Source organism: Ixodes scapularis, unplaced genomic scaffold, assembly GCF_016920785.2.
Source record: "Ixodes scapularis isolate PalLabHiFi unplaced genomic scaffold, ASM1692078v2 PGA_scaffold47__10_contigs__length_4178495, whole genome shotgun sequence".
In the NCBI taxonomy this organism is placed as follows: domain Eukaryota; kingdom Metazoa; phylum Arthropoda; class Arachnida; order Ixodida; family Ixodidae; genus Ixodes; species Ixodes scapularis.
The window spans coordinates 212,536-224,678 of NW_024609876.1; the positions used below are offsets into that span (position 1 = coordinate 212,536).

Consider the following 12,143-nt stretch of genomic DNA (forward strand, 5'->3'; position numbering starts at 1 on the left):
TGTCGTCTGCTCCACGGTCTTTGCTATCCAACGACGTGTGCACTACCGCGGCCGCAGAGTGTTTTGACGCAGAAAAAGGCAAGTTATTTTAAAGTTATGTTTTGGAACCATTAGTAGTTGAAGTTAAGTAAATCACTCGTAATATGCCAGGCATCGCAGCACAAAACGTTGCTCCGAGACGCAGCAGGTTCGGTCTTCCCGACGACGAGCGCGGAGCGCTCGCTCAGGCGCTCATCAGCGCATGCGCGTTTTGGATCACGTGGACATCGGTATGCACGCTGTTGGCGCCGCCTGTAGGCTGCGCCTCAATAAAGTAAAAAACAAGAAGAAAGGCGGTCCCAGACTATGACGTGCGGCGCAGTGTTGGCTGTGCCAACACGCGGTATTGACTGCGCTGTTCTCTTCGCCGCACATCGGCCGCTAGAATTAGCAGATTTCGGAGACTTGAGGCATCTCAAACTTTGTTTACCAGTTTAACAAACTTTTAGGCTTAATTACGTCGTAAAACTTAACGTGTAGTCTTTCTAGGTGATACTAAAGAGAACTGCGTCATTTTTTCAGCATCGAAAATGAAGCGGAGTTGCCCTTTAAGAAAGCGACCTTTGTATTCATCGTAGAGGGAACCGAGCCCCTGAAAGCAGCCTTTGTATCCATCGGGGGGGAAGCTAATCCCCGAAAGTCGCATTTGTTTCCATCGGTGGGGCAGAACTCTAATCTCCCTCTCGTGGCTTCCACAGTGCTAAGTCAGATTCGAAAAATAAAGCAAATATGTACAGAAAGGCAAGACCCTCCTCGCGCGTTGGCCGCAACGTCACGGAAACGGTGGGACGCTATTGGATGCGGAGGTGGCGGAGGGATATCCGATTCCCTTTGAGGGGCATTTGCCGCTACCTTCTTGACCTGTAACTGACTATAGTACGCAAGACGAACAATATCATTGTAAGATATCCGTGGAGATGTGCGTGGTTGATAAGTTGATTGCATACACAGCGCCCAAGAAGTTTATATTTGCGAGGAGCGCCTTCAGTGCGCTGTTTCTCCATGGCGATCTTAGGACGACCGTTTTCTAACGGCCCCTCTCGAAGCTTCGAATTAAGGGGGCCGAAATGGCGATTGCCATGGCAACGGACACGGATCAGCCAATCACCTGCCGAAGTTTTGGTAGCCTGTATGTTAGTATCTGTTTCTGTCCGGCTGGCAAGCAGGGAAGACACTGGCTCTACTTTCCCTGGATTCATGTGACCTTTGTCTGAAGGAACTTTTTGGGTCTTGTGCCCCACTTTCGTGTCTTGGGTCGCCCATGTCGCTGTGTCTGTGGCGGCCTTGTTGCTGAACTGGCGCCGTGTTCCGTTTCAGAGTGCTGTTGCTGCTTCCACGGCCCGTGCGCGGCCTTCAGCGTGCTGCACCCGTGCCAGCCGGCTGCTGGTTCGGACCGCCAGGCCGTCTTCTACACGCACAGCGTGGTGAGTTGCCGTGTGCCAACGGTTGGCCGCCGTCACACGCAGTAGATGGCGCCAGCCGCCGCCCGATTTAAATGGTTCAGCCGTATGCTTCCATCCATTCGACTGCGCTTAATACCTCAAATTAGTGCCCATTTTTTTTACCCTTTTAAGTGAGCGCGTTGGTATGTTGTAAAAGCTTATTTATATATAGGGCAGAACACGAACAGCACTGCGTGTCATTTTATCTCTGACGGCTAGGCAGGCGAGCTGATTGTTGTTAAACGACATAATAAAAAAAATACTCAAAACCCGAGATGGAGGCAAAAAGTAGGGACGAAGTCAACGTCTCAAATTGAGACGTATTTTTTGTCCTTCCTTTTCACCTCCATGGCGAGCTTCCTACTGCACACACACGCAAGACTAAAACCGCAACGTCACGGCGCGCTTTTTCTTTCTTCAGTTGGATTAGGCCGCCATGACACACCCGCGCAGGAATGCCGAACGCAGTGACGTTGCGCTTTCGGCGCCGATGGATTGATGGCATCGGCTCCTATTCTCGACAGCGCTCCTCCACTAGCAAGGTCGCAGCTCTCTGCTTTCTACGTCACGTACGAGGGGGCCAACGCGGATTGGGCACGAATTTTGCGTCGACGTTCGACCGGGACCTCGTGTCCAATCGAATGCGTCGGGCCCCGTCGCCGAATGGGCGCCATTCTAAGGTTACGATGTTCGATGGAGGTAGGTAGTCCTCGCGCAGTCTTCGATTACTGGACACACCCCGCTTCACCTTGACGTCGGTGCGTCTCAAAACGCAAGGTCATTCACTGCGCTTGATTGACTTACCGGATGACAGCTCACACACGTGGAAATACGATTGCCGTGACGCTGCATTTTTGTCGCCGCTCGATCGAACCCATTAGCTCGTAGCGTCGTCTTCTGGCTCCTCGCGTGTGACGTGGAGAATGGAGCGTTTTTGGCCTTGCCATTTACGAGGTGTTGGTTCACCGCGACCCGCCATTCCGATGTCGGCGCGTGCGAGTTTCAGCCCCCCCTCTCGCGGTTTGACAGATGACGGAGTCGGTGCGTGCCGCGGCCTTGTGGCACGGAGCGGCCCTCTCTCTCTCCGGGCGAAGAAGAAGCCTCCAAAATAATCGATGACAAGTGCGCCCGCAGAAAATAACCTGGGCGCGTGCCGAGTTGGGTGCCACTGGGCGCACCGCTTTCCGCCTGTACGCTGGTGTGACTGACCGGGCCGGAATGCGCCCCCTCCTCCCCTCCTCCTTCTCGCCCGGGCTTCATGCCGCACCGTTCGGATCACTCGCACGCGGCTCCAGCCAGCGAATATATCCCCGCCGTGATACACTTCGTTTTATCCAGCGAGCTCCGGCGCTCTACGGCGAGAAGATGAGGGAGAGGAGGCGACGAGGGCGCTCGGTGTCGTCACAACGCCTACATCTGACTGGAAGGGTCGACTCGACGCAGAGGCGCCTTTGTCTTTACTCGGTGTTTGAACGCCAGCGTCCGGAGCTGGAACTACGCGAGGTACAGTGCGAGGAGCAGACGGCGCTCTTTCTCGCTCTGATTGGAAGGAGACATTGGACAGACAGCTAGCCTTTGCTCAGTAATCAGTTAGGCGTGGATGATTTCACCCATAGCCTCCTATGTACTGACAAAGCCGGGCAGGTGGCCACGAGAAGCGGCCGCCGAAGTGGAAAAGGTGGAGCGGCAGGCAACGGATGAGAGCAGAGCCACGTGACTGGCGCCGCGCTGCGGCGAGACGCTGAACCACACTTCTCCCGAGTGAACAAGTGTGTTTCGGGTACTTGCCGATGCAAGAGCTGTGTGCTGACGTCCCGGTTCCTTGAGAAATGGTTCCTTGATGCTCTGTGCTCTCGCGCTCCAAATCTACTTCCGGGCCCTGTATGGCTCCGTCGTCGAACTGCCAGGCTTTGTGGTGTATACAGGAGGCTATGTTTCACCCCTAATGCGACCTGACTATGCCGTTCCTGCTTCGTCACCGCCGTCACGTGACACTTGGCAGCGTATATTTCGGAACTCTCTGTCGAATGCCACCTGGAGCTGGGATTTTTTTCAAATACTAGAGAGGCATACAGCGTGAATTACAGCGTTTTGCTACTCGAACCAAACCCCGGACACTGGCACTGCAGTCGGGGAGGCATTTTCTCCACGAGCGCGCATCCTTTCATTTATCGCAGTCCACAGTAAGCCGCCGTCTGCTAGCTCAGTCCCAAGCTTCTTCAGCGCGTCATTTTGTATTCCGTTGGCGCCGTGTAAACGTTCCCACGGGCGAGGACAAGAAACTAAATGGCTTGGTCTAGTCTCGCTTGAGCGCGGGCAGGCATTTTCTCCATTCTCTGTTTCTCTACGGTTTGGACGGTTTCAAATATCTCGCTGGCGGCTTTATATATGACATTCGCGCTTCCTCCTTATCTGCGTGTGAACAACTTCCGCGCGAAGGTTGACGTTCCTATGCGGTGGCGATTATTTATTCGATACCCCAACGGCGTGCGCGTGATCCCCTTTCCTCTTCTTCCCATTTCGGCCGCCAGGCCGCAACAATATGCGCTTGGATGGGCGGTAGTTCCCTCGCTTCTTTCCTTCGTGTCTTTTCCGCTAGGTGGCGTATCCTCCTCTGGAGTTGGGATGGGCTAGGTGGCGTAAGCTACCGCCCGATCCAAAGGGCTCAGCCGTATTCATCCATCCATCCATCTATTGCGGTAGAGAGATTAGGTACAGGTTAACTGTTGCAATTACTAGTCTGCTGACATCGGCTACACCAATCTCGCTCTCTTGCCGCGTGTTTTTATAATTTGCGCGATTGGTTTATCTGTGGGTATGAAGCCCGCAGAGACGACGAAGCGCCGCGATGGTGCAGTTTTGCCGCTCCTCGGTCGGCTCCGTCGTATGTAGCCTTGGCTGCGGTCGGGCCCCAATGTGAAACGTATCTGGCGTTGCGGACGGCTTCCTTATCGCGCCTCTCGAAGCCGTCGGAAAGAGAAATGTTGGCTCTGCTAATCTCGTTGGATGCGCGGCGCAGTAGCTGCTGCAGGCGTCGCGTCCTCCGCGTGGGCGCAGCAGGTGCCTTTTTCTTGTCGAGCAGCAGCAGTCGTCTGCTCGGCCAGAAGGGCTGCGGGGGTTCACAGACCTCACGCGGGCCGTAACGTAGTCGGCGGGCGCGACGACTAGCCTTTCTCGGGCGTTCGACGTAGTACTGCCAGACAAAGGAACAAAGAGCAGGCTTAGGACTGAAAAGTCGGCAGTGCTACCGGCGGTGGGTGTGTGCACAGCCACCTGAAGAACCGTAGTAAAAAAAAAAAGTCTTGCTCCACGCGGAGTGTTACTAATTCCCCCCCATGACGTCAATAATCAAGATATGTCTAGGTGCATTTCAGATTAGGTGTATGGTACCTTATCAGGACGTACGCCCTTCAAAAGCCAAAAGCATCGCTTCTTCCTCCCACAACCAAATCCCGTAAGAGCTACTTCGCGCGGCGTATAAACAGTGCGCAAAACTTTAATGAAAGGATGATGAATACAGCAGGGTGGCGGTTCTTTGGAAGAGCGGGCGCTCGCTGCCTTCCACCGTGCTTCGACTGCGCGCGCACGCTCCCGGGTTGCCGCCGCTGTCTAAGGTGGAGGCGGGACAACTGGAACTCTCTTGCCTGCTATAGTGACTGTAGTCGGGCGTGTTTCGGCGAACGTCGGAGACGGCGCCTACCAACCCCGTACGGGTTGCGAAACCGGGGATTTCGCCAGCGCGACCTTCGATCCGAGGAGTGTCTCCTCTTTGCGCCGGCCAGACATTTTTTTATGTCCGCTATTTTCGTTTTTTGTTCTTTTCTTCCTCGCCGCGAAGGGGCGGTAACCTCGTAGTGGATCGAAAGGGTGGACGAAAAACGCTCGCGCAATCTCAGAAGTATAGACCGTTTCGCCTTACGATGGGGACGCGACGTGCTGCCCCATCAAATCGGTCGCATGACGCTCGCGCGGTCTTTGATCAGTTACGTTGGCTCGTATATTGCGGTCTATCGTTAAGGGGAAAGGGGTACGATATTCGTCGGTCCACGGTTTGCATTCGGGGGAAAAAGAAAGGCATATTTCAAAGTCGGACGCTTCGGAAAATCGCGTGGTTCGTCACGGGCCGAGGAAGATGCGCCTTCACGGAGATGCTGTACTTCTGTGTTGGAAAAAGTAGAAAAGGAAGATAACTGCGAGCTGAGAGGGAGAACATCTCGAGGCCGCCGCGTTGCCTCGGCGGCCACTTTCCCCTGCCGCGGTTTCTTTCCTCCAAGGTCGTCGCGTTCCCACTATTCCGGGGACGGAGAGAAAGGGGTGATTTATGATGTCGGCTTCCCCGCGCGCTTCACGAAGCTGCGCGCACACGCCACGCAAGACCGCTTTGTGTCGCGTGCCTGCCGCATCATCCGGCCGGGCCTACGCCGCGTACAATGGTCCAAGCCCGTTATCCATCTACTCCGTTTCAAGTCCGACCGGAGCTGATGCCGAGATCCAGTGGAGCCCAGCGGGCAACACCAAAACTGCACCGTCACGGCGCTTCTGGTCTGCGTGCAACGCCGTCGAAACCAATCGCACGCAATCACTGTGTATGACTGATTTAGTTGGTGAAGGCAAAGACACACAGATGATGAGGATCGCAGCCGAAATATTACGTCGAAGTGGAGCCGCGTACTCCACTGGAACCGGATTTTAAAGATTCTCACTGAAATTTGAGATTCTCGCAATCTCAAATTCACAAAAATATTGACCTTTGAGTGGAACGGAATGTAAGAAGGGTGCGTGTGTCTACACTTTCCGAGCGATGATCATCCCTGCCAAAAATGCCCAGTCGCGGTGCTGTGGCCTCGTGCTCTGTGCTGCGCGTGCTCAAAAACGCATTCCACAACTTATTAAAAAAAAGAAAAGTGGCATCACGCAGTTGTCGATTTCATGACTGTGGTCCGTAGTCCTGTCGTCTGGCCGCAGTGATGAAGTCAACGAACGGCGTGGAAAGAGCAGTGAAGGTCACCGATGGCTGCGTTCGTGCGCAGACGCCACTCGTACCGCAGCACGTTCCCCTGCCCGCTATCGCTCGAGCTCCGATATGGGGACGCGTCCAATGGCACGCTCCTCCGACGCTCTCGCAGGAACGGTTGCCTGCGACAACCCCTTCTCTTCCGTCCTCCTCCCCTCACGCGGACAGCGTGTGGCCTTCTGAGGAGAGGTAGGGTTGCGAACATGGAGACTGCTGCGTTGAACCTCGAGCTCTGTCCCTTTTTGGCGTTTCCCTCGTGCACGTCCAAGAGCACCGGGCAAAGAAAAGCGGTACAAGCCCCGATTCCCACAAAGCTCTCTGCTCGCCGTGATTGGTGGTTTCCTCCGCTCTACTCGCCTTCTCTCCAGCATTCGCTCCGCAAAAGCGGAAAGAGAGAAGGGCTTCGTGGGACGAGCTTGTCATGCTTTTCTTAACCTTCTGCTGAATTTGGCACGTCAGCTTGAAGACCCAGAAAGGACGGGACAAGGCAAAACAGCTGACTAATAGTTTTGCTTTAGGACACTTATGTCTGTTCAAGCTGACCCATCACCACGTTGTACCAACTGGCGCAACCAAGGCCTGTGAACGAGTTCAGCTGGAATCTAGCGTTCATTCAGTCACAAGTCCCAGTTGAACGCGCTGATGCGACACTCGCGTTCAGTAAGTGCCCCGAGTTAGCCTTCTTTAGCTAACACAAAAAATTCAGCGCGACTTCAGTATGTAGGCGTTGTGGCTAAGAAGGCCCAGGCCTGTCCTGCTCTAGCGTCATCACGAGTGGTAGCGGAACGACTGTCGGACGAGTGGATTCACGCAGTGCGCCTGGCTCGCGTCGTCAGGGGCACGTCTTGCAGTGTCTCACAACGAACGCAATGCTAGCAGACGGCGACGCCAAGATGCTTGCGTCTGGCGCTGTCGACGAGACAATCAATAATAATCTCCGGAGAAGGGGAACAAAGGAATCCAGGGACAAATATAGTCTCCAAACACAGCTAGGTGACTGGTGCGGGACCGAAAAAATTCGCCTGGTCCTGGATCGAACAAGGACCTCTCCATTTCCAGTGGAGCGCTCTACCAACTAAGCTAACCAGGAATTAGACGTCACTAGAGCAAACGGGTTTTATCAGCTGCCACCAGTCTGACAGCAATAAGGGTGAACGGCCTGCATTTTAAGGTTATTATGATGATACAATTAATGCGAAGGTGCAGGCGAGCTAGACAGAATAAACAACAATAATCCTTGGAAAAGGGGAGCAAAGGGGACAACGGACAACACAAATCTCCCAACACGGCTGAGCCAGGACCAGGCGGATTTTTTCAGCGCGCACCAGTCATCTAGCTGCGTTTAGATATTTGCGTTTGTCCCTTGCCCCCCTTGTTCTTCTTCTTCAGGGGTTACTATTGTTTATTCTGTCCAGCTCGCCTGCATCTTTGCATTAATTTCGACGAGACTCGGCGTCTTTGTCTTCTCTGTGTGTCTGGCCTGCTTAGACGGTCTCGCGTCCTAGAGAGACGCCTCGTGCAAACGCCGTTTCTCTCTTCTCCGCTACGCCATTACTTCGACTATCTCCGACGGCCGGTTTTCAAATAGTCGTCGACGAAACACATTTCTTTTTTTTCCCCCGCTATCGCAATCGGGCAGGCACACGTGTGTGGATCAAAGGGGGCGCGGAAGGTTTTCTCACGCGGCGGCATCTCTCTTTTTCTTCGTGGAGGATTAAGAAGGAGAAATGAACTTAATTCCACCTAGATGCCACGCCGCGCTTCGTACGGCACGTACGCCTGGAACCTAGTACCTCGTATGTCATTAATTTTATTTCCTTTTCGAATCGTTCATTACGGTGTGCATGTGTCGTTTGGGCTTGCCTCAATCTAATACTCGCAACGCTAATACTTCTTTTTCTTTTTTTCGATTTGTTGGTTTGTTGCCGCGAACCACCTCTATCGAACCTTCGAACTTTTTTGCAAAATTCGTCGAAGTTCGACCTTTAAACAGTGCTGATCGACTTCTAACATGCAGACCGTAATTTCTTCGAATGGGGGGAAATGATTTGTGTGAAAAGGAGCGCTGGGAAACCTTGTCGATGATTAGAAAAAGGGTCGACTGTTATCGTCTTATGGCCATAGCCTGTTATGGCCCGAAATGTAGCGATTACATTCGTTTCGTGGCAACACAAGGTTTGTGAAAAGTAAAGCGCACTGTGCCGAACGTGTCCTCTCCAGATAGTCCCGATGGTCCGCTAAAACAAACCGCTAGCAGTCGATATACTGCGCGCGCGCACCGCTAGCCTTTCTCTAGCTTGGCAAACGGTGAAAGCCTGCGTGCCCAGCGAGCCAATCAGCACGTCGGAGCGAGACACCTGACGACGTACCGTCAGAGTGCACTCCACCTGCTGAGAGTTGTCACGTCTCTGATTGGCTCGAGGGGCCGGTAGCGCTTGCAGGACAGCGGATACGATATACGAAAACTCCCTGATATCTGCATATCGGACGATCGGATAGCAGACGATATGCGATCGCTGCAACCTGTCCGCCATCTTGATTTGAATCGGCGCCCCTGCGTGGCCAGCCGCAGCGGCAAGTTGGGCAAGGCTCGCGGGAGGCGATACGGCAGCGCCAAAATGGCTCATCCATCTGTCTGGGCGCGCGCGCGCTGCTGCCCGCCTGGGCTGACCTTGGGGTACGGTTCTCCCTTGCCGTGGCGCCGTTGGCCGGCTGGTTTTTACGACACGCCGACCTTGGGGAAAACCGGAACCCGCCGGCGCACGTTGCGGGCTGCGAGAGGGCTTGCCGCCGTGCAGGGTTGCGCGTCGTGCTGGTTTAATTTTGGCCGCGCTCACTACTACTGTCCTCCGTTTCACCCCACGATGGACCGCAGCCGACGATAAGGGGCATCCCAGCCGCTCCAGCGCTGCGAACGTTTCACATAACTACGCGCGGCGTCGCTGCGGCCCTGTTGAAGATCACGTGACACACGGCATTACATTGGCTTTGATAGCTCGTAGCTTCCTTTGCGGTCCATCGTTAGGTTAAACGGAGTATGCCACCACCACCGGTCCACCAAATATGCCGAAAGAAACTGAAGAAGAGGAGGAGATCAGAGTGTGCGGAGATGTCAGAAACGCCGAGTTCTGATTGGAAGGATTAGTTGGCAGACGAAAAGGTCAGCTGACCTTGCCCCTACCGATTGTCTTCTTCCCATCAGAGTGAACAAGAGCCAATAGACCAACAACGAAAATCCAGAAAGACACAATTTCAAGCGCGCAATGAATTATGGGAACGTCCTGTATGCTCCTCCTTGCTCTGGGAGCATCTACACACACAGTCCACCATATGACACTGAGGAGAGAGTGAAGTTACCTTTCGGCTCCGCTGCCTCTGTTGTCTGCTACAGCTGGGTCTGTGCAGCCAGTTCCCGGAATCCCTGTGGTTGCCGTGTAGAGTGCGCTAAACGTTTTCCAACAGATCTGTTAGTGATTTCTGTAACTGTTTGTGTTTGTGCAAGTGTCCTCAAGTGTTCCCCCGTGTACTTGTCTGTGCAGCCCCTGAGCCAGTGGACGAGCGAGAACGTGCTGGAGTGGCTGGCGTGCGTGAACATGCTCGCATACAGCGATATCTTCAAAGCCAAGGAGGTCAGCGGGAGCGACCTTCCCTCCCTGGACAGGGAGAAACTCTCGGTAAGTTAGCAACCTCTCCTTCCTTTTTTCTTCTCTCTCCCTTTATTTCTCTTGTTTGGGAGGGGGATGCAGAAAACCCACCAGTACAGCCTAGTGATTTGGGATGTGTTCTCCCAACGCATTAGTTCTTTGGTGTCCACAACCGAAATGACCATAGGATGCTTTTAGTCAGACTTCGATTTGCGGTGAGCATAGAATGCAGGTTATGTTTGATTTTGATACCCCTAGTTTTTGCACGAGAAAATGGAGGAAACAGGGTCAAGCTTTAACTTTGAACTTTGCTCGAGAGAGGAAGGTCACCATGTGCTATGAAGACACAGGTGTGCCGTGGCATAGGAAGCTGCAGAGAGAGTGTACAGTTTTGCACTTGGTGTGCCAGGACAGCTAGGCACAGATCTCAGATGCTACTTAAGTTATGTTTGTTTCTACTGACGTGATGTACTGTTGAGAGCATGTGCACTGGCTTAGCTGTGTTCGCTTTCAGCATAACTTGGCGGAGAGCAAAACAAAAGCACCTGTGAGCCAATAGACCTATTGCTATATTACCCAAGCATCAAGGAGAATGCAGGGATTGGTGTTCCACGTGCCGCACATGCTGGCGTCAGCACTAGCAACATTTCTAGAGCAAATACCTAAAACAAATGTCATCTTGCACGCGCATTCGTCAACGCTTTATTTTGGTTATTTACTCCAAATCTTTTATATGTGGAAGGCGTGCACATGTGGAACACCAATCCCTGCATTCTTCTTGATGCTTGGGTAATATAGCAAATGGTCTATCGGAGAGGTGAACCGAAACTTGCGACGGCCCTCCACAGGAGGAGTGTATGGCAATGGTGTGTTGTCACACAATTCACTCCAACACTCTAATGGGTTCATTGGGGCTTTAGCCCTTGCCATTTTCTGCCTTAGACTGAAAGAGACCATATCTGCAGCCTTGGCTTTTTTCATGAAAGCTAATTTCGTTGAGCCCCTTACTACCATTGGCCAGAAAAACCCTACTTGTTTCGAGACCCAGCTTGCAAAATGCATTTGGAGTGCCTGACGTGCCAAACGTTTCTCATGTGGGGGTGCATAAAAAGCGACTCAAAGATGCTTAACTTAAATAGTGCGGCCTCATTCACAATCTCTTCACTGTAGGACCAAGCTTCAGTATGTTCAGACACCCTCTGCATTGTAAAATCCAATAAGGACAATTCATAGTTTGTTTTTTTTTGGTACCTGCTTGAATCTAGCTAGGCCGGCCCTTCTCACACATTTATAGACCGTTGACAAGCTGTGGAGTGGTTTCCACCTCCATTCTGCAAGCAGAAAAGTTTTCTCGCTTATATTACTCTTGTTCCAACTTCTGATGTAATCCACAACTCTTCAAGGCTCTGATTTGTAGCACCGCCGTCCAGAGTTGGCGTATATCTGGAAGTGGTGCGTTGCAGCCGGGCTGGCGCCAAATTGATTTTGAAACATTGGCCGCTTCCTCCTTCCCTTCTTCTGTTTGGGCTCGCTCCAAGTAGCTTGGAATTCCCCCTTTTTTTTTCTCTCTCTTTTTGCCAAACCTGCCTCCCTTCACACTTTTCATTCTGGTTCCGCTCTAGCCAAAGCTTTTTTTTTTTCTTTTTTTTTTTTCCTCCGTACATCAGTGAGCTGGCATGAAACTGTTCTTTGCTTTCCAGTCTTTGGCAAGAAAGTATAAGTAGAGGAGGGGGTGGTGGGGCTACGGGACAGGGTTGTTTTGGATGGGGACTAAAAAAAGAATTCTCTCGACATCTTTTGGTTGGTGTGTCGGTGGTTTGGGTCCTCTTATTGGATGGAGTTGAGAATAATTCTGCCCCTGGTACAAGGCTAGAACCTTTGGAGACCTTTTGGGCTTCACCGTTGCTTTGTGATGCATAAACTCGTAGGTTATATGCGGGGTCCTTTATTTTAGGAAACCGGAAATTCTCTATCTCTTCATCCTCCTCTGGATGATTATGAATG

General features: G+C 52.6%; 1 protein-coding gene across 1 annotated transcript in view; it reads left to right on the plus strand.

Annotated features, from left to right (window-relative positions):
• LOC8036051 (phosphatidylinositol 3-kinase regulatory subunit gamma) overlaps positions 1–12,143 on the plus strand; it is a 30,707-nt gene that overhangs the window by 11,334 nt on the left and 7,230 nt on the right. Inside the window, exons 2-3 of the mRNA XM_029971096.4 lie at positions 1,357–1,463; positions 10,035–10,169. Coding sequence (XP_029826956.1) covers positions 10,089–10,169 — 81 coding nt within the window. The 5' untranslated portion in view covers positions 1,357–1,463; positions 10,035–10,088. The remainder of the gene's footprint in view (positions 1–1,356; positions 1,464–10,034; positions 10,170–12,143) is intronic.